Source organism: Fulvia fulva, chromosome 1, assembly GCF_020509005.1.
Source record: "Fulvia fulva chromosome 1, complete sequence".
NCBI classification, from domain to species: Eukaryota; Fungi; Ascomycota; class Dothideomycetes; order Mycosphaerellales; family Mycosphaerellaceae; genus Fulvia; species Fulvia fulva.
The window spans coordinates 10,046,550-10,067,093 of NC_063012.1; the positions used below are offsets into that span (position 1 = coordinate 10,046,550).

The window sequence follows — 20,544 nt, forward strand, 5'->3', positions numbered from 1 at the left end:
CGAGTACACGCTCGTCGGATAGTTTTCATACCCGTTTTGCTAGTAGTCCTCTGTTCGCCGCGGCTTCGCCTACGTTACGCGCCCGTCGCGCCTACGACGCTCTAGCGTGAGAATACTTGGCTCTCTCGTAGCTAGACGAGAGGTTCGTAGCCGACACTACGTACAGGTGATTCTCGTCGTCGACCGAAGGTTTATATAGAACTTCTCTAAAATCTATATACCCCTTACGAATTTAATAAAGACTAGTAAGAATAGTAAGCCGATACTATTCGTTTAGATAACAGAATACGAAGTAGCCTTCTAAGGATTAAAAGATACATTCTTAACGGACACGGTACTCGTACACTTTGTACTAGGGTTAGAAACTATAGTCGAAATAGATGCCTTAGATTCTATTACTACGGTAGTAATTTTATAGAAATACGGAGACGTCTAGAGACCGGTAGTATATATATCTAAGAAGATGTTACTATAGGAGTTTAACTACGAGATTTATAATAAGGAACTATTAGCTATCGTTCTCGCCTTTAAAGAATAGAGACCTAAGCTTACCGTTAACTTAGACGATAATATAGATACCGATTTCGAGAATATAAAGGATAAAGATAATAATCCTATTATTATCTACTCCGATTATAAGAACCTAGAATACTTTATAAGTACGAAACAACTTAATAGACGGTAGGTACGCTAGGTATAGTTCCTAGTACAGTTCGTATTTAAAATTACCTATCGTCTAGGTATATAGGGCATAAAGCCTAATAGTCTTACTAGATAATCGTAAGATCTACCGTCGGATCTAAGCGATCCACGTCTATAGTATTAGAGCTAGGTCATCCTACCGCCCGCTCGCCTCGATATTAAGCTCAATTTAAGCGAGCTACGGGAGGGGGAGGTAGCGTAGTAGGTAGTATAGTAGGATTTACTTATATAAGTCAAGGCTCTATATAACGAAGAGACCGTTTAGGCTACTATATAACAGCTATCCTAGAACTAGTAAGTACCCCTATTACGTAAATATAAGATCGACAATCGTACGTCTAAAGTAGAAGATAGTATAACGTACTTTACTACTAAGCGGGCTATACTACCGAGCGGGCGACTTTTACTAAGAACTATACTACTTCTATAGATATAGCTATATAACTACTATTATAGCGTGTATTGTCTTCAAACGAGGCCAAACTGACCTTAGCTATCTAGGCTACGAAACGCGACGCGATAATCACGAATCGACTTACTATAAAGGTATACGACGCGTCTCGAACTATACTAGGGTATCGATTGTATAGACGACCTCCTCGGGGTGACTACGAGCCTAATTCGAAGAAGCTTATAGAGCTAGAAGAGAGGGTAATAGATAGATAGATTTGTCATTCCCCTATTCTAGGACCCTATCCGGCCTATATAGGTATATATCTATTGTTATATATAAAGGGAAACCTAAATAGGTGAAAACCCTTCCCGCCCCCGACTACTCCTTATCTAGTTTAGCTTTCCCTCTGAACGTACGTAGTCTATGTCACTACCCCGTTAGCCCCCGCTCCTAGCCGGTCTCGTCGCGCTACGTCGTGTCCTCTCTTCCTATACTATTCCTACTAGGCGGTACTGTTCTAGCCAGCCCTTCTCTAGTATCTAGCTCGTAATGCGCCGTAGGTCCTTAGCGTTGTTAAGAAGTGCCCTAATCGTCCGGTTCCTCGCCTTTACTATCCACTCCCCCCTTCCTAGCGACTACCTCGGACAGACGAGGAGTACGTACCGTACGTTCTAGGAGCGATAGCCGTAGGGGCAGCTAGTATTCGTGTATCCTAGAACCTTCCTCTATAATAGGTACCCCTAGAGGCCGATATGTTCGCTTCGTAGTTAGGTTACTATACTACTCTATACCCTCGTAAGGCGGTAGTAGATAAGCTTCGGGGGGTGCTTAACCGCGGATTTTGTAGCTAACTATTCCTTAGGTTGTCCCGCTAGCTAAGGGCGTCTACTATGCCCTACAACCTAGTTGTTCCACCTCTCTTTCTATAGTTGCTCTACAAACGATTTCTTACCTTCCTATTATATTACTAGCTATTCGTCCCTTGCCCGGTAGTTCGGCTCGTTTCCGGGTCGAATGCCCCTATACGCTAGTACTGATTCGCGGGCCCTTACGACTATACTAGCGATAACCTTTTGTACTAGGTACTATGCCGACTTGCCTAAGTAGGAGGTCCGTAGTCCCTAGATGTATAGGTCGATCGGCGGTATAGCGGTCTCGTACTTAAGTATCCTCGTTAGTATCGACTTATATACCCCGGTGACCTTCCTTAGGCATTGGTTTTAGATCTTCGCTAGCGGCGCGACGAGTCCCTTCGATAGGCAGGCCCTCTCGCCTAAGGACTACACTTGGCTACTATAGGTAAGGACTGGCCGTATAATAGCCGTATATAGAAGTCGTGACTACCGGAAGTCCGCCCCCTATATAGACGTAGTAAGCCTCTAGTATAATGCTATATTCTGTTTAGCTTTCCGTAATATTACCTATACGTGCTTCCTCTACCGTAGCGCCGGGTCTACCTATAGTCCGAGGATCCTAAGCTGATTTGCCGGGTTAGTCGTGTGCCCCCCTATATCTAGATAGAAGCTTATATATTGTGGAACCGTAGCCGGCGCGTAAAGTGTATTAGATTGTACTTTTCTAGAGCAAACCGAGCCCCGTACCTCCTAGCCTAGTCCTCGTAGATCTTGTGCTTCTCTTCTAGTAGCCTATAGTTCTCCTTAGTCGAGGAAGACTACGCTAGGATGTTTATGTCGTCTACGAAGCCGCTCGTAGCGGTGTTCTAGGATTCTAGGGCTAGGAGCAGCGTCGCTATAAAGAAGAGGAACAGAATAGGTACTAGCGTTAAGCCTTACGGGATTCTAGTATAGACTGCTTAAAATAGGCTTCTATACTAGCCGACTAGGATCGACGTACTACGGTTTTAGAGGTAGGACCGTACGAAGTTGACAAGCTACTTAGGGAGTCCCTTCGACCTTAGGATATAGAGTAGCCGCGGGTATAATACGTAGTCGAAGGCTCCCGATATGTCTAGGCTAAGTAAGGAAGCCACCTTGTCCCTATTCTTATACTAGATAGCCTTTACCTAAGAGGTGATAAGTTCTATCGCGGATAGCGTCGATCGCTATAGGCGCGTACCTATCTAGGTGTCCGGGAGTAGGGAGTATTCCTCTACCGCCTAGGAGAGTCTCGTTATAACTAGCTTCTTAAGCGCCTTCCTAAGAGTGTTAAGGGGCGCAATTAGGCGGTACGACTTCACCTACGTATAGTCTTCCTTCTACGGCTTACGTAGGACTACTTTCGTCGATTATTTAAAAGCTATCGGGTAGTACCCGGTCTGTAGGCAGGCGTTAAAGATCGCTATAACTACTAGGGCTAGTTAATCTCTACACTTCTTTAGTAGCTCGTTTAGGATCCTATCCGGCCCCGGGGCTTTCTTCGCCGGTAACTTCCTTAGTATAGCGGCAACTTCTCCCTCGGACACCTCCTATTAGACCGCGATACTAGGGGCTAGGGGAGTAGAGCTGTTTATATCGCTTAGATTAGCCTCGACTAGGGGCGGGAAGAACTTACTAGCTAGTAGACGCGCCTTAGCCTCGGGGTCGCTAACCGGGCTACTAGGCGATTATAGCGCTAGGATAGAGAAGGAGGGGCCCTATATAGGGTCCTATCGGGCCCATTTCGCTAGCTTCTACATCCTCTCTAGCTTGCCGGCGATTTCTTCTACTATAGCCCTCTAGCCGACTACTTTCTCCCTTTATATTATAGCTTTCTTCTGTTAGTATACCTCCCTATATACGTTCTAGGCCTCCTCGCTATAGCTGCTCGTCTATACCCGGCGGGCTCTCCTTGCTTCTCTTACTACCGTAGTGCACTCCGCCGTCTAGTATAGTTTAGACTATATCGTTAGTTAGGTAAGCGGAACGTAAAGTAAGGTCGCTTTTCTTATTTCGTCTATCAACCCCTAGACTACTTCGTCTATCTCGTCTTTACTATTGTATTACTACTACGCGATCTAGACTAGCCTATTAGAGTCATCGAGGTACGCCTAGATATTGGCCTAGTAGGCCTTTCCCTAGTTTAGCTTAGGGGTTCTCGCTAGTATACGTTATATCTATATCGTAATAGAGGTCCTGACTAGCATGTGGTCTAACGACGCCTCGAGTTTATATTCGATCCTATAGTAGGTTACCGTATAGTAGTAGCTATCTAAGATCTAGGAGAGGTCGATCGTGCCTTAGAGTCCCCCTCTCTTCTAGGTGCCTAGGTCCTTTAGGGTATTAAGGGCAATTACGTTGCTCGCTATCAAGTCGAGTACTTCGTCGGCTATAGGGTGCGGCTATATAAGGCTTTCCTAGGAAGGGTAGTATATATTGAAGTCTCCTACTACGATGTGGCACCCTTGTCTCTTAAGCGTACTGTCTAGGTGTCTATAGACCCCTAGGTCGCGGCTAGACCTCGAGGCTAGCGGTTGTATATATAGGTTGTGTATCTAGGTACTACCTACGTAGAGGGAGGTAATATCGCCCCCGCCTTCTTCGTCTACGTAGTATACTACCTCCTAGTCGGATTCTAGTATGTCCTTACTAATATAGAAGCACGTACGGGGTCTACCGTCGCCTCGTAGGCATATCGTGTAGCCTAGTGACTTGTAGGTCGTTAGTCTCTTATAGTACGGGTTAATCTATAGCTCCTAGATTATAAGGACGTAGTAGACGCGCGGGTCCGCCTCGTATAGGAAATAGTTCTAGACTATATCCTTACTATAGTTGACGTTATACTAGATAATACTAAGCGTGTCGAGGCTAGTTATCGGTATCGATAATCATTTCCTCTATATCGTCCTATATCCTACTACCCTATACGTCCTAGTCTACGCCTATCGGCTATATACTAAAGGGGAGCCGGGCCTAGTTAGATTCCCTCGCCGTAGCTAGTAGAGTACGTGGCCTCCCGTACGCCCTAGGTTACGTATCCTTTATATCGTTCTCGGCCCTAGGGCGCTTATACCCGACCGCCGCTAGTTAGTTCCGGTATAGGCTAGCCTTACGGTTGCCGTAGAATCTTAGGGCGACGGTTCTGTTTATGATTGCCTTGTTTTTCGCTAGTTTCCGCTATAGGCATTCCGTACTATACGATAGGTAGTGCCCCGGATAGTTCGCGTACCGTCTTATAGTCGATATATAGTCCCTAGACATATAGTCTCCTATATAGTTCGAGCAGGCCTACTTGTTTATACACGTATAGGTTTGGTGTCTATACTGTTAGCATTTAAAGTATTAGAGGACACGAAAGGATAAGGAGTGCTTTTCTACTGTCTTAAGGCTATATTGCTAGACTAGGCCTTGTTCTATCGCTAGATCCGCCGCTTTCGCGTCTTATAGCTATACTATTAGCGCCGAGGCCTTCTTGCCTTCTGGCCATTTCCTATAGAGCTAAGTCGCCTTCTAGATTAGAGAGTTAAGAGTGACCGGGTTATCCTCTTAGAGAGCGCGTAGGTGACCCTGATTAGTTAGGTCAAACTCCTTAGGTATGTCGTAGACTAGGATCGTAAATTGTTTCGTTAAGACCTTCGCTAATACCGTAACCTTAGATGCCCACTATAGCTATGTCTCTAGGTGCCTCCTAGTAGTAGTAGAGCTAGTATAGATCTATAGAGTACCGTTAGACTATTAGTTCACTACGACCACCCCTAGTTAGTTGATTCGTTAGGCGAGCTCCTTATTCGATAGCTTCGTAACTTCGGCCTAGTCTTCCTTTACTACAATACGGATCGTAACTATATCGTACGTTAGGCGGGGGCCTAGTATCGATACCGCGACCGATGCCTAGCTATAGGGGTGTTAATTCCGGGTGGCCTTACTAATCGCCTAGGACATCGTCCTTATTTCTTGTTGCCCTCGGTAATACGACAGTATAAGCGCCGTGCGTAGCTAAGTGATCATTACCTATAGAGACCGGTAAGGGAGCTGATCGTTAGTTTCTATACTTTTTACGTCCTCTATAAGTTGCTACTAGTTGTCTTAGGGGGGCTTCGCCTATAGGGCCGTAGGCGCCGTTAGTACCGTAGCCTAGGCTACTATTACCTAGGAGTTGCCTAATGTAGCTAGGCACCTCCGCGGCGTTTAGAGCTGAAGAAATAGGGTGAAGAGAGCTTTAAGCTGTCCAGATTAAATAAGGTAGAACTCCCTTAGTCCTAGGGGCAGTGGCCTGCTTTATATATCGTTAGAATGGCCTTAATAAGAGCTTTCGAATGTGTCTTGTTTTTAAGAGAGGGTAATACTTGAGTATATACTCGAGCTAGATCTTAGAGGTTTCCCGCTATTAAAGGCTAGTATACGAGTAATAGCCGATTTATTACTATAAGAGAAGGGTCTTAAGCCCGCTAGTCTTAATTAGATAGACAGGTTTATTAGGCGGTATCGTAAGCTAAAGGTTTGTATAACACGTAGATACGATCGTTAGCGAGCCCTAATAGAAGATCTAGACGTTATAGAGAAGTAGTTCTTACTTATACGTAATATAAAGGAGAAGTATAGTATCCTTAACTAGGACACCTATAACTTTGACGAGATAGGGTTTATAATAGGTGTCATTACGTCTTAGAGCGTCGTTACGGGTTTAGAAAGGCGTAGTAGAAAGAGGCAGGTCGTTTAATAGGGCAATAGAGAGGGAGTAGAGAGATAGCGTATTAGATAGCTCTTATACGAAGCAAGATTAGTAAGCTACGTAAGTCTAACGAGGCCCTTATATAGCGGAAAGCACGAAAGCGTAAGTACATTCAGTCTAGAGGGTCTCTAACCTTCGATAAGGCGTCGCAATTGATACCTCTAGAGGATACTAGGAGGTAGGAAGTGAGTAGAGAGTCGCTAGATAGTATTTGGCTAGTACTAAGGCTACGATGCTATAAGCGATATAGCGAGTCGGGGCATAACGTACGTACCTATTAAGTAGACTCGCTAGATAGCAAAGAATCTAAAGAGGAATTGTCCTCCTAGTAACGATTCTATAGGATGTTGTCGTGTTAAGATACCGTCGTAATTAAAGTAGAAGTAGTATAGTTCTTCGTAAAAGTAGCCCGCTCGGTAGTATAGCCCGCTCGGTAGTAAAGTACGTTATAGATAATTATAGTCGTAGTAAAGTAAGATATAAAGGAATAAAGAAGTAGTATAAAGCTTACCTTACTTACCCTAGTCTACTTTACTTAAAATACCTAACCTACCCTTACTATAGTAGTAGTAATACCGAGGGCCTAATGTCACTACTATAGATAGAGAGGGTAGTTATAATAACGTGCTTTACTACCGAGCTGGCTATACTACCGAGCGGGCCACTTTTACGAAGAACTATACTACTTCTACTTTAATTACGACGGTATCTTAACACGACAACATCCTATAGAATCGTTACTAGGAGGACAATTCCTCTTTAGATTCTTTGCTATCTAGCGAGTCTACTTAATAGGTACGTACGTTATGCCCCGACTCGCTATATTGCTTATAGCATCGTAGCCTTAGTACTAGCCAAATACTATCTAGCGACTCTCTACTCACTTCCTACCTCCTAGTATCCTCTAGAGGTATCAATTGCGACGCCTTATCGAAGGTTAGAGACCCTCTAGACTGAATGTACTTACGCTTTCGTGCTTTCCGCTATATAAGGGCCTCGTTAGACTTACGTAGCTTACTAATCTTGCTTCGTATAAGAGCTATCTAATACGCTATCTCTCTACTCCCTCTCTATTGCCCTATTAAACGACCTGCCTCTTTCTACTACGCCTTTCTAAACCCGTAACGACGCTCTAAGACGTAATGACACCTATTATAAACCCTATCTCGTCAAAGTTATAGGTGTCCTAGTTAAGGATACTATACTTCTCCTTTATATTACGTATAAGTAAGAACTACTTCTCTATAACGTCTAGATCTTCTATTAGGGCTCGCTAACGATCGTATCTACGTGTTATACAAACCTTTAGCTTACGATGCCGCCTAATAAACCTGTCTGTCTAATTAAGACTAGCGGGCTTAAGACCCTTCTCTTATAGTAATAAATCGGCTATTACTCGTATACTAGCCTTTAATAGCGGGAAACCTCTAAGATCTAGCTCGAGTATATACTTAAGTATCACCCTCTCTTCTAGCTCTATAAGCTTCTTTGAATTAGGCTCGTAGTCACCCTAAGGAGGTCGTCTATTTAATCGATACCCTAGTATAGTTCGAGACGCGTTATATACCTTTATAGTAAGTCGATTCGTCATTATCGCGTCGCGTTTCGTGGCCTAGATAGCTAAGGTCAGTTTGGCCTCGTTTAAAGACAATATACGCTATAATAGTAGTTGTATAGCTATATCTATAGAAGTGGTATAGTTCTTAGTAAAAGTGGCCCGCTCGGTAGTATAGCCCGCTCGGTAGTAAAGTACGTTAGGGTATACGCGATTATATAAGATTAGCTTATTTACTTAAGCGTACGAGCTAAGGGGGTGTGTCACGATCTATAGGTATATATAGGTAATAGCCTATTATCAATACTTAAGGCTACGTATGCTAAGAATCAGGTGACTAATTAGTTACCTACAGCCTTTTTAAGAGCAACACTCGTCTGTTCTAGATAGACACATACAATACACAACCTGCTTTTGAAACACCCTATATGAGCCCGTACAATAACTTCCCACATCAATAACGTGATAGTAGCCTCAACTAGGCGTCGACCGCCGCCTAGCAGCACCTGGTATAGTTAGAGCGAGGAGGTCATCATCGGTGGTATGCTGGCCATTCAAGTGTTCAATCTCCTTCAAACACCAGGCGCGTACTCCTTTCTTGTCATCAAATATGCTCAGTCCGAATCTGGCAGATTATGTTGAGATGAGCAACCTTGGATCTCCTGCTGGTACGGCCTGCACGATCGAGGTCTTTGACAAGCTCGAGCACATCCTATTTCTGTTCAATGGATCTTTGCGGGCCCCGGTCAGCAAAGACAGGAGAAAATCACGATTCGAAGATCACGGACGAAGTTGAGCCTTGTCGGTTCACAATCCTTTTATCCCACGTTCGCAGTGACAATCATTTACGGCCGTATTGGTTTCTGGTTGACATGCAAGGATACACCAGCCTGGGCCCATACATTCTCGTGCACCCATGTCCGGCCCTGAACTTTCGAGCTATATCTTGTCACCAAGAATACGGCGCTCAATCAGCTCCGCTGACGATATAGATAGGGCCAGGCAATGTATGCGTTGCCAAGCTGGTGGAGTGACCATGTCATATACTGACCGAGGGAGATGCGAATGGCAAGCGATGCAAAACTCTGGCGCCCAACGACGCCTCTTGAATAGGCAGACTTCTGCTGCTGATATATGGCCGTGAATGCTTTACATAGTTCTCAGCAATACGAGACTGGGTCGATAGACATCCTGATTCCGGCAGAATGGGCATGATCCGCCCCTCGACGGTGCAATAACAACATACTTTCGAACACGCCAAGAATACCAGCATGGTGGAATACCCGACGATGTCACTTTCTGGCCTCCTTCCCCCCAACCAGCGGAGCTCGTAAGCTCGCGATCACCGCGGGCAAGGCCCTGTGCACAAACCTGCTTCGTCAACTATCATCGAAGAAGATTGCCCCATCAAGACCCTCCGACGTACAACCACAACACCAAATTGACAACTAGTCGATACGCCATAGTGTACAGTACTCCAAACTCCAAGATCTTAAGACTACTGGCCATGTGTGAAACTGGGGAATCTCGATTGAAAATACAGGGTAGTGGTTGCAAAGTGTGAAAAACCATGTTATTTGAAAGTAGTGCCTTAGGGAGCTTGCGACCGTAGGTCAACGACGTCAGCGAGAGCAGTAATGCGCGATATTCAGCTGTAGGAGGATGCCAAGCCAGGCTGTGATTGGCTCATCACAATATCATGGATGAAGCCTTAGGCACCACAATCTCGAGGCATTCCAGGTTCGCGCTTCACTCCCCTGCCCGGAAGCTGTATATCGTACGCAGCACATTTTAACCCTCATTTCAACCCTGTAATCGTCATCTCACGCCACAAGGTTTTGCTACCTTTTTTCATATAAATCAGCGGTAGACCAATGCTAAAGTACAATCGACCAATCATCACAATTGGTAACCGTGCATAGCCGTGCGTATAGGTTAGCGTTGTTCAGCGCCTACAGATCTACCTGGTACTTTTGGGCGGAAAACCTTGATTGCGACACCATCATCAACACTACATATCACGAGCATACGTTTAACCATCAGAATGAATGACGAAACACTGATCCAGCAGGTCGTAGAAGGCCCTAATAGCGAGAGACCGGCGTGCGTACACCCTTTTTACATCATGTGACTGCCTGCGCTGTATTCCTCGCGATCGTACCGAGCGATGACAGCCCTGTGCATAGCGAGGAGCTCCCTCGCTACATCTGGTTGACCTGGTCCTGGCTCGGTCTACCCTCCCTAGAGCACTCGCTTGAACGCAATGTGGAAAGCGACTCGAAAATAGCAGCCGTCACTCCTTATCGTGCGAACAACATACAATGGCGGACGCGTCTCAGAGCTGACTGAAGGCAATCTTGTCGAGTCTGAGAATGAATCGCTGATATCGAGTCCTACTATTCCGACCACATCATCGCTTCCAGCGCAGAGCTTAGTCAGCACCAGAGCCTCATCTTGGAGTTTACGACATGAAAGCGAATGGCCATGCATCTGGAGCGGCTGTGCAAGCCTCGATATTGACATTCTCTATACTGTTCTATATCTCTTGTGGCCTAAGATTGTACACTCGCATATACATCGTGCGCCAGCCATGGTGGGACGACGCACTAATCGCAATTTCGGTCGTCTTTGTAAGTGTCACCGAAGACTCATACGAAGCAGCTGCTGATGCACACAGAATGTCATAATGGCCACATCAATGTGCCTTCAAGGTACCCAGGCACGTGTCAAACCAACCCAATCCTCGACATACTAATCAATGCCAGTACCCTACGGTCTTGGAAAGCACGTTGAAGACGTTCCGCCAGAGCAACTCAAGACCATGCTGTTCTGGTTCTGGCTTTCGATCTGGAACTACTATTGTGCGGCAGGGTTTGCTAAGTTATCAATCTTACTCCAGTATCTGAGGATCTTTGGGACCACGAGGAAGTTCAGAACCGCATGCTACTGTGTCATTGCTTCGGTGATCTTCTATATCCTGTGGGGTGCATTCTCGACAGCGTTTTACTGCTTCCCTCCAAGCGGCTTCTGGGACCCCGAGGCTGTCGCGGAGGGCAGAGCTCATTGTCAGAAGCAGTGGACTGTCAAGTTGCCTATCTGGTTCTTCAATGCTGCGATGAACATGGCGACCGACATCGCTACTGCTGTGCTGCCACTGCCTGTCATCAAGAATTTGAATTTGCCAAGAAAGCAGAGGTTGACACTCATGTTTGTGTTCGGTATTGGAGGTAGGTCATCACAGAAGACCTTGAAGAGGATACGGCATGCTAAGTTTCTCCACAGGCTTCATAATCATCATCTCCATGGTCCGCCTTTCTGGTCTGTACGCCGTTGCTGTCTCTAATGACCCGACTTACGACAACCCGCTCGCCGCAATCTGGTCCGCCACAGAAGCAAACTTGACCGGACTTGCCTCATGTCTTCCAGTCCTCAAAGGCATGATTGCCAAGTACTTCCCGAATCTCATCAAGACTTCACACGCGGCAACCAATCAACCTTATGGCGCCAGCGGACAGCACTCCAGGCTCAGCGAGAAAGGCGGTCGGAAGTCAGCCGCTATATGGGGCAAGAAGGAGACTGAGATCAACATCGAGGAGACAACGATATGTGGGTCTTCTGACTCTCCTGACCTGAGAAGTGGGGCCGGATGGGGCTGGGAGAAAGAGAAGAGGACTGGAGCTATTGAGATGGAAACCATCGTCGAGGGTGGGAAGAAGAGTTACCCGAGAAGGAATACGGATGGGAGTGAAGAGCATTTGGTGGAAGTTCTGCCGGCAGAGCGGGCGTGACCGTCAAGATGGGTGACAGTTAATCATCCTTAGTTGCATACTGCACCCTTCGATAAGCCACTGCCGTGCAGCATATGTACGGAGGTACAGGGAGGTGGAACCAGGCTGTGGTCAAGCAGCTGTAGCGTCTGCGGCGGAGGACATCCCGGTACAGCTCACTGATGCTCTTTTGACACAAGTGGCTCTGGATCACACCTACTTAGCACCTGGTCCTCGTAGCTTCTTTCGACATCGAGCGCATTCTATAATTGCGCGGAACAAGGGATAAAGGCATCTAGCAAGCAGCAGGCAAACACAGTCGGCTTCATATCTTCACCACAGCAGGCTTCCTCGTAACAGGAGTCTCATCAAACCCCATCTCACCGAGCATCCAAGTATGAGCAACATACCATCAGGAAGCAACTCGACGCCAGCTACTAACCAGGCAGCTCTGTCTTACATTGATGCAAAGCAGATCGTGCACCGAAAGTCCAACGTGTATGGCCACAACGGTCTTGTTGCTGGCCAGTGGTTCACCGACCGGGACTCAGCATTTCACTGGGGAGCTATCGCCCAAAGAGTCATTGGAGTCGATCCAGGCAGGAGACTTAAGCGTCTTCGCTGTTGTCGCCAAATTCAGCAAGAAGTATGCGACGCTCAACATTGAGGGTGGAACCACAATTGAGTTCGCCCAGACAGGCGCTTACAACCACACCAGCAAAATGAGGGTCGTCACCACCCCGAAACTTGAGAAGTTCGTGAGAGCTCTACGTGCTTCTCGGTCAGAGTAACAGCCGATTCGAGTTCTTCGATCAGCCGGCAAAGGACCAGCGCTTCGCTATGGTGGGCTCTACACTATCACCAACATGACTCAGGAGCCCAACAATAACGGTGGCCTTTACGAGCGGTTCACCTTAACACGACTCGGTTCACCTGATGGCCAAGGCCGTTTCGTGCAAGACACTTTGACGACTGTCCAACAGATGCCTGCCACTGCCAATCGTGGACCTTACGAAGGACTACCGCCCGCTCCACAACCCAGCCATACTGACTACAACCAGCTTTCCAGCCCGATCGTCGCTATTGGGGCTCAATACAAGCATAGCTGTAACTGCTGGTCCAGAGTCTCGAATCAGACAGTGGATGCGGTCGATCAAGATGACAACGAGCAAGACGAGGATGCGGATGGTGGAGATCAAGATGACATGGATGCCGTTGACGAAGAGGAAGTACAGGAGGGAGAAGAAGATGAAGCAGGAGAGGCCAACGACACCGGTGGTCACGAGCAGGCTGGCGAAGGTCAGCAATTTTCGCACGAGGATGATTACATGCAGAACAGTGCTGCCAAAGGCGAGATCCAGGACGATGAGCCCGGAGATGCTCGACTTGAGGAGGCAGGGCAAGGACCAGCAAGAGGAGATCAACGATGGTGGAGGAAGTTCTCGGGCTGGAGGCAAATCCGTTTTCGCGGACTGGGGACAGGGGTCCCGATAGATCATTTGTACCGCAACTTTGCATAGCACCTCACTCTTCACCACTGTCGCCCTCAAAATCTGCCCAAATCGCCCCAGTACGACTCCTCAGCAGCTCAACAAGTGCATCCCAACGTTCGCGAAGATACTGTCACCATCTTCTTCCTTGCCCTTTCGAGCCGAGCCAAGCCAACAAGATCAGCCACGCCAGTAACAACACCCTGATCAAGCAGGAACGCAACAGTCTTGTGCCCTCAGCGTCCTTCTTCGAGGACATACTCTATTGGCATATGGCCTTTCCATGTACTGTTGATCGGTGTCGCGGCGTCCATGAGAACACGCATGCTCTCCGTCCGATGGGCCTGAATGTCCGTTGCAGCCGTCAACATTTAGTCCTTTCCTTGTTTCAGGCTGTTCGTGAGGTGTCGGTATCGAACAAAATCGGAGCTCAATAGACGACGAAGCTTACATGGGCCTTCATGCTCTTCGCTGTCACTACTTGGCCTGTTGTGCCCAGGGGCTTGAGAGAAAAGGAATTGATTGATGCTGAGATATCTGGGCTGACGGGCGACTACGCTCGAAATTATGCTCATCTCCTTTCAGTGTTCTGCTCTCGGGCCAATGTGCCTCCCATCCCCCACAAAGATATTCACCCAGAAGCATTCGTCGATCCAGACAAGGCAAACGGGCTCTTCTGAACATCAGGACAGAAGACTCCCATATCGAAACAGTTGTACGTAGCCGTCGTGTGGCATCGCTCTCCATCCCACACGGTACCTTCTTGACACTTCGGAGGCTCCGGTGATACGCATGCATCGCCGCTGGGTACCAGATTGTCCGGACACTTCGCCAACTCGGTAGACAAACACCTGTCGCCATCCGGAACAGTGTTCTCGGGGCACTGCGGTCGCTTGGTCAGGACACACGCGCCATTGAGAAGCACAGATCCCTCCGGACAAGTTGGAGGTGCGGCCACGCACTTTCCGTTGATTAGCTCAGAGCCTTCTGGGCACGTGATGGGCTCTGAAGAAACACAGCGTGTGCCATCGAAGACCAGGTTTGGACCACAGTCAGGACCTTTCTTGCCGACACAAGTCTTGCCATCCCATTGCAGACCATCGGCGCATGTCGGCTTCTTCTTGGCAACACAATCAACACCGTCAAAGGTAGCGTCGTCAGGACATTTGGGTACTTCTTTACCAATGCATCGACCGTCGATAAGCTTTTGACCAGTGGGGCAATTAGGTCCTGAAGCGACACACGTGCCGTCGATGAATCGTGCGCCGCTGGGGCACTGAGGAGGGTTGCTCGATACGCATCTCTCTCCGTTGAACGTCGTACCACTTGGGCACTCGGGGGCAACGGGCGATGCACAGTCTTTGCCTGCCATGTGCGATCCTTCGGGGCATCGTGGTTTGTTGGGGAATTGGCAGAGTCTGCCTTTGAGGACTGCATTTGGGGGACAGACTGGCGCTTTCTCGCTAACGCAGCTGTTGTCGGTGAGTACGGTGCCCAAAGGACATAAAGGCGCTCTGATGGAAGTACATCTGTCTCCGTCTTGCTTTGTATTCGGTGGGCATCCTGGAGGCGTGTCACTGACGCACTTTCCGCCAAGGAAGTCGCTTCCCTCCGGACATTTGGGAGGAGTGCTGATGATACATTGTCCGTTGACCAGCGTGCCGCGCCCGGGACAGTCTGGGTTTGATCTCCTCATACACTTTCCATCTTCATAAGCATAGCCGACAGGACATCTGACCGATTCTGGTGGTGTAACACACATATCCGTTTCCTCGTCATGCTCTGTGCCAGGTGGACAATTGTCAGGGTCGTTTTCCGGCTTGTGACAGCGGCCGTCGGAGAGCTGAAAGCCGATCAAGCAGCATTTTGTGTCATCCGTTTCACGATCAGTCGAGAATTCGAGGCCATCGGGACACTGGAATGGCTTTTCAATGTAGCACCCCTTGCCATTGAACTCGGTACCGGCTGGGCAACTGGGTGCAGCCATGCAGATCCTGCCGTTGAAGTATCCGACTTCACATTCTGGATCGCTATCTGCAACACAGACAGAATCCTCCAGTCTGAAGTTGGGGAGATGGCACTCCGGTTTCCTCTTGTGGACGCAAAGGCCAAGGGTTTCGTCATAGTACGAGTCGAGGTCACATGTCGGCTTGTCGGTTGAGTAGCAAAGACCTTTCTCAAGCTTGGTTCCTTCCGGGCATTGAGGCGGTTCCGTACCGACACAGATGCCGTCTTCGAAGTGTTGCCCCTCAGCGCACGTTGGCGGATTAATCGGCACGCACATGCTGTCCTTGAGCTTGAACAGCGGCAGGCATGCTGGATCCGTGAGTGAGACACAGTCAGAGCCCTTGAGCTTAAAGCCTGTCGAGCAAGCAGGGTCTCTCAATGATTCACATTTCGTCCCCTTCAGCTGTGAGCCCTTTGGACACTCTGGTGGCAAGTCGCTGACACATTGCCGACCATCCCAATGCTGACTTGAAGGACATTGCGGGCCTGCTTCGCTGACACACAGACTTCCGACTAGACGTGTACCAGCAGGGCAGACAGAGCTTTCAGGATAGACACAGGATATGCCATTGTTGACCGTGCCAACCGGACAACACCGCTGGTTGCCATGTACGTCGGCGACCGGTATGATGTCGTCGATCTGGATGACCTTGGCGGGTGGTCGTGCAAAGGTGTTGTCGAGTGAGAGATCGTCGAGGTTAGCGATAGAGAGGTCGGTAGGTTGGACGAACAATCTTCTTGCTAAAGTGTTTGAGGTGCACAGGGCCAGAGTGGTGAGGATAGTGGACCTCATGTTGAGTGATGTGAAGAGGCAGTCCCGAGAATCGGTGCATCGCTGTTACAGGAGGTAAGACTTTATATTCTGCGTGATCGCGCCATGGCTACTCTTCCAGTAGCTCATGGCCGCTCTTGGCTTGGAAGGACGGCCGAGGGTTTGAGGCAGGCAAGAGCCATTGTCGGACGATCCGAGGGTCGAATGGCGCTCCAGTATCGGTCTGAGCGGATGCACAGTTTGCCATGTGCTGCAGTGTATTGCGCCTATCTCGCACGCTATACCTTGCTGGAGTGTGTGCTTGTGAGGTTTGAGGGACGTGCCAGTTCTGGCGGACCATGGCTAGAGGGGCAGACTCGCATCTGAGGCGCGGTCTTCCATCGCTAGACGGTCCAGAAGAGTCTGGCTGCCTCGTCTGACTGCTATCGAATTGAGCTATACCTCAACGCTGTGTCAGATGTCGTTTGCGGACGTTATCCAGCCAGCCACCGGCCGGTGGGCTTGCATGCAGCACGTGGCAGCAATGGTATCCCTGCATACTTAGCCATCGCCATGTCTGCAGAGCCATTGGTATTGGACGCCTCCAGTCGTATATGCAGAAATATATGAAACGTGCCCGAGATGGTGGAAGCTTTGTGTGACCTGAGGTCGGCTTTTCCCAGTTCTCAGCACCCCCGCAGTGGCTGCAGATTGAGGCAGCCACGCGGTGAGTCCGATTACGAGGCAGCCGACCTTCCACAAGTGTCGTGTCAAATGTCAATCGGCAACGTACGCGGCCACAAAGACAATGTCGCTATGCAGCTGAAGTGGGCTTGAGGCTGGAGCATCGAAAGTTCTTCCCAGAAAGTGGTGGCTTGGCTGGCTGTCCGCCCAGTCTGGCGTTGGAGCATGCACATTCGGAAGTATATGCACACAGTCGGCTACACATGCCTCAAGTTCTCAATCAGTAGTATCTTGCGTCTTGCTCGTGTCTGAAGCCACGAATGGGTTAGTATACCGCTGAAAATGTCGCTTGCACTCCCTCCTGGCAACTTGTAGCTGGCGTCGTCGGCAAGACTTCAGTATCCTGCATGGTCGGTATCAGTTCGGTATCGACGCAAAAACACATGACCTACACAGTAGCATTAGTGCGGTTTCTCGACACCAGTGAAGCTGCGCGTATAACTCTCCGCGGTCATCGGTTCAGGGGTTGATTCTTGCGACAGATGCATCGAGGTGGCTTTCTACAGTATTGTTGCTGCCGAGTGGCGGGTGTCCGCTGTCTCTGCCTGTCAGGTCGCCTTGGCCGATGGTGATCAGCTCGTGTCCGCTGCCATATTCTGTGAAATGGTGAACACGTTGGCTTTTGTCCATTTCGGTTTCCTGGGCTCGATGTGACCGGAGCTCCAAATGTAATATGTACAAGTCTTTTGACGACTTAATCCCGCAATGCAGCTTTACGCAGGTCCTCAAACCTGATGGAAATTTAGGTCGTTAGTGAGCCATATGGTGTTCAGCGGGCCACGGCTATCTGAACCCAATCTCATGCGATGTCGTCCCGTGAAGGGCAGCGTTGAACGAAGGAGCACATTCGCCGAGCCCCGTTCAGTCGCTGGGATGCAGCACTGATGGCAAACCGGCAGCCGGCTCTTTGCAGGTGAGCTGCAGCTACGCGATTGCGCCTTGCCAGTACCATGGCGCCACTCACGGTTTCGCTCGCTCCTTCGCCCACCTTCGCCATCGAAGACTACGCGGAAAGCAGGGACCAATGCTATGTCGTGCCCACAAGGGCTCTGTAGGGGCCACTGATGTAGGGTATCGTCAAAACCGTACAGAGCTACGTCAGAACCGTACAGAGCTAATATCTGACCGCATGGCTTGGTGCGGCTATGGTGCGGCCATGAACCAGCGGATGACGAGCGTGTTGGTCGGAACTCAATCTTGCAGGATGTCCCCGGGAAGGTGAAGTGGCACTGCAAGTCCAGTGGCTGTGTGGGCGTCTGCACGTCTGCGTCAGGAACATGGCGCCATCGGTGCATTTTGGCCATCCCTGATCCAGCGCGACTGCGCAGTAAGCGAACTATGGGCACCAGGCTCCTGAAACGTCTCAGCCACTCCCGTGGCCGCTGCCTCCCTTTCGCATAGAATCCTTAAACGACGTCTTTCTGCCGCCACCACCATCGATCCGCCGTGGATTGTGATCCCTCGGAAAATCATCCCTTCCGCCTCTGTTCCTAGTCTTCAAAGTCCGCTCAACCCACTCTCTAACCTCCTCTCTCACCTCCCCGCTCTTAAAGGTCAGGGACCTCGTCGGATCCCTATTCATGAGCATGATAAGCGCTCCACTCAAGCTCTTCCCATCACCCTCTCTACCTTCGCCCTCGGTCCCTAGTCTTCTCCCATCCTCCCCGAACCCCAACTCTCTCAATTCCGCCCTTGCCGCAGTCTTGGCTCGCTTCTGCGCTCCCCTGCGAATCGCTGGCTTTTTTGAAACTGCCATAGGGACTTGCACTCGCCAAGTGAGCTTTGTGGGATCGAAGGATGCGAGCCTGCGCTTGGTTCGGGTATAAAGCGGGTGTGAGGAGTCGGTTGCGATTAGTCTCGTGGAGGTGAAGGTAGTGCAGTTGAAGGATCTCGGGAAAGGTTCGTGGATGAAAGTCAGGAGGGGAGGTTGGCGTTGCTGGACATTGACGGGAGGTTTCGAGGGAGTGATACGGATGGCCTTTGTTGAGGCAGTCCTTCCCCCGTCGGATGTCTTCAGCGCATTGCTGCGTTCATGTCGGCTTGATGAAGCATTGGGAGACGCGTCGCTGCTGTTGCGAGCTCCGTGCCGGGCATCGCTCTTGGTGGCTGTCGCGGTCGTAGCCTTGGCCACGTCACGTACTACCTTCACTCCATGCTTAGTGGCGTTGCGTACAGCATTCACTGCTGACATGTGCCCGATGGTCTTCGAAGGATAGCGCGTGGTCTGATGTGCAATCACATGCACGAACAATCGATGTTGCACTGCAGGAGTGATAGCCGTTAGCGCGTTATCCTCAGGCCAATCAGCGCACGAGCACTGCCCCACAGTGTCTGTGTGTCATAATCTGAGGACCCCTCCATTTCTTAAAGCCGCCGCTCTCTTTCTTCAACGTTCCACCGCCACACTTCACGACCACTTCACGCTACACCATAGGCAAAGAAGCCGCACGGAATTTGACAGGTACGTCCATGCACACCACCGTCCTGCATGCGCCGGGCAGTTGAGGCGCACTCGAGAACGCTTCCCGATTCGCTGCGCTCTACGTTTCCCACCAGAGCAGAGTCTCTGATCCCATTTCCTCGATTCCAGCTAACATACATTATTGAGTAGACAACCGACTGATCAGTCAACATGCCAAAGAACAAGGGAAAGGTACGCGACCACGAAAAGCGGCGAATCAAGTTGGACAAGCGAGCGAGCGCACAATACGACCAGCGGCTAACATGAGGACGCATATAGGGTGGTAAGAACAGGAGAAGAGGAAAGAACGAGAACGATAATGAGAAGCGTGAACTCACCTTCAAGGAGGAGGGCCAGGGTAAGGACATACACTCTGATACACCGCGCTCGCCAGGCGGCTGACAGTTCTGGCAGAGTACGCACAGGTCGTCAAGATGCTGGGTAACGGTCGTCTCGAAGCCCTCTGCTTCGACGGCGCCAAGCGACTGGCACACATCCGTGGCAAGCTCCGCAAGAAGGTCTGGATCAACCAGGGCGACATCATCCTCCTCTCACTCCGAGACTACCAAGACGAGAAGGGCGATGTCATTCTCAAGTACTCCGCCGACGAAGCACGTAGTTTGAAGGCATACGGAGAGCTACCGGAGAGCGCCAAGATCAACGAGACAGATACATATGGTGGAGACGAAGAGGGCGGTATTGGCTTCGATTTCGGCGAGGACGACTCGGATGGAAGCGACGACGAGATCGACGTGGACGACATCTAGAGCACAGCAGATGGACGCGCTGGGGCGCAAAGGTGCTTCAAGCGGTCTGCTGTGGGTTGGGCAGCCGAGACAATGTGGGCACGATTGTGCGCTGGCAGTTTCGGCGGAGCAAGCGCGCGGTGGAGCTCTCTTTCCTGGTCGCCTGACCATAAGACGAGCATGACCGCGATGCCGTGAGGTGGCATACTATACTGCGATCTTGCGGCTCAAATGCGCTTCATGCATGACCCGCCTCACACTCACTGTGCGGTGATGTGGCCAAGCAAGCAGTTCTCTTTCTTCGACTAGCATTGCATGAT

At 49.5% G+C, this 20,544-nt stretch overlaps 6 protein-coding genes across 6 annotated transcripts; 4 read left to right on the forward strand and 2 right to left on the reverse strand.

Annotated features, from left to right (window-relative positions):
• Positions 1 to 8,868: 8,868 nt before the first annotated feature.
• On the forward strand, positions 8,869 to 9,054 carry CLAFUR5_01991 (uncharacterized protein; the record flags this gene model as incomplete). Its single annotated transcript, XM_047901139.1, has 1 exon — positions 8,869 to 9,054. The coding sequence occupies one exon, from the start codon at positions 8,869 to 8,871 to the stop codon at positions 9,052 to 9,054; it is 186 nt and encodes a 61-aa protein (XP_047755459.1).
• Positions 9,055 to 10,726: 1,672 nt separating this feature from the next.
• Positions 10,727 to 12,046, forward strand: CLAFUR5_01992 (uncharacterized protein; the record flags this gene model as incomplete). The annotated part of the gene is made up of 4 exons (XM_047901140.1): positions 10,727 to 10,888; positions 10,936 to 10,969; positions 11,024 to 11,485; positions 11,541 to 12,046. The coding sequence occupies 4 exons, from the start codon at positions 10,727 to 10,729 to the stop codon at positions 12,044 to 12,046; spliced, it is 1,164 nt and encodes a 387-aa protein (XP_047755458.1).
• A 479-nt stretch (positions 12,047 to 12,525) lies between these two features.
• On the forward strand, positions 12,526 to 13,545 carry CLAFUR5_01993 (uncharacterized protein; the record flags this gene model as incomplete). The annotated part of the gene is made up of 2 exons (XM_047901141.1): positions 12,526 to 12,783; positions 12,901 to 13,545. 2 exons carry the CDS (start codon positions 12,526 to 12,528, stop codon positions 13,543 to 13,545), a joined length of 903 nt encoding a protein of 300 aa, XP_047755457.1.
• Positions 13,546 to 14,146: 601 nt separating this feature from the next.
• Positions 14,147 to 16,315, reverse strand: CLAFUR5_01994 (uncharacterized protein; the record flags this gene model as incomplete). The annotated part of the gene is made up of 1 exon (XM_047901142.1): positions 14,147 to 16,315. The coding sequence occupies one exon, from the start codon at positions 16,313 to 16,315 to the stop codon at positions 14,147 to 14,149; it is 2,169 nt and encodes a 722-aa protein (XP_047755456.1).
• Positions 16,316 to 18,380: 2,065 nt separating this feature from the next.
• On the reverse strand, positions 18,381 to 19,208 carry CLAFUR5_01995 (uncharacterized protein; the record flags this gene model as incomplete). Its single annotated transcript, XM_047901143.1, has 1 exon — positions 18,381 to 19,208. The coding sequence occupies one exon, from the start codon at positions 19,206 to 19,208 to the stop codon at positions 18,381 to 18,383; it is 828 nt and encodes a 275-aa protein (XP_047755455.1).
• A 441-nt stretch (positions 19,209 to 19,649) lies between these two features.
• Positions 19,650 to 20,245, forward strand: CLAFUR5_01996 (Eukaryotic translation initiation factor 1A; the record flags this gene model as incomplete). Its single annotated transcript, XM_047901144.1, has 3 exons — positions 19,650 to 19,670; positions 19,758 to 19,836; positions 19,893 to 20,245. 3 exons carry the CDS (start codon positions 19,650 to 19,652, stop codon positions 20,243 to 20,245), a joined length of 453 nt encoding a protein of 150 aa, XP_047755454.1.
• Positions 20,246 to 20,544: the final 299 nt, after the last annotated feature.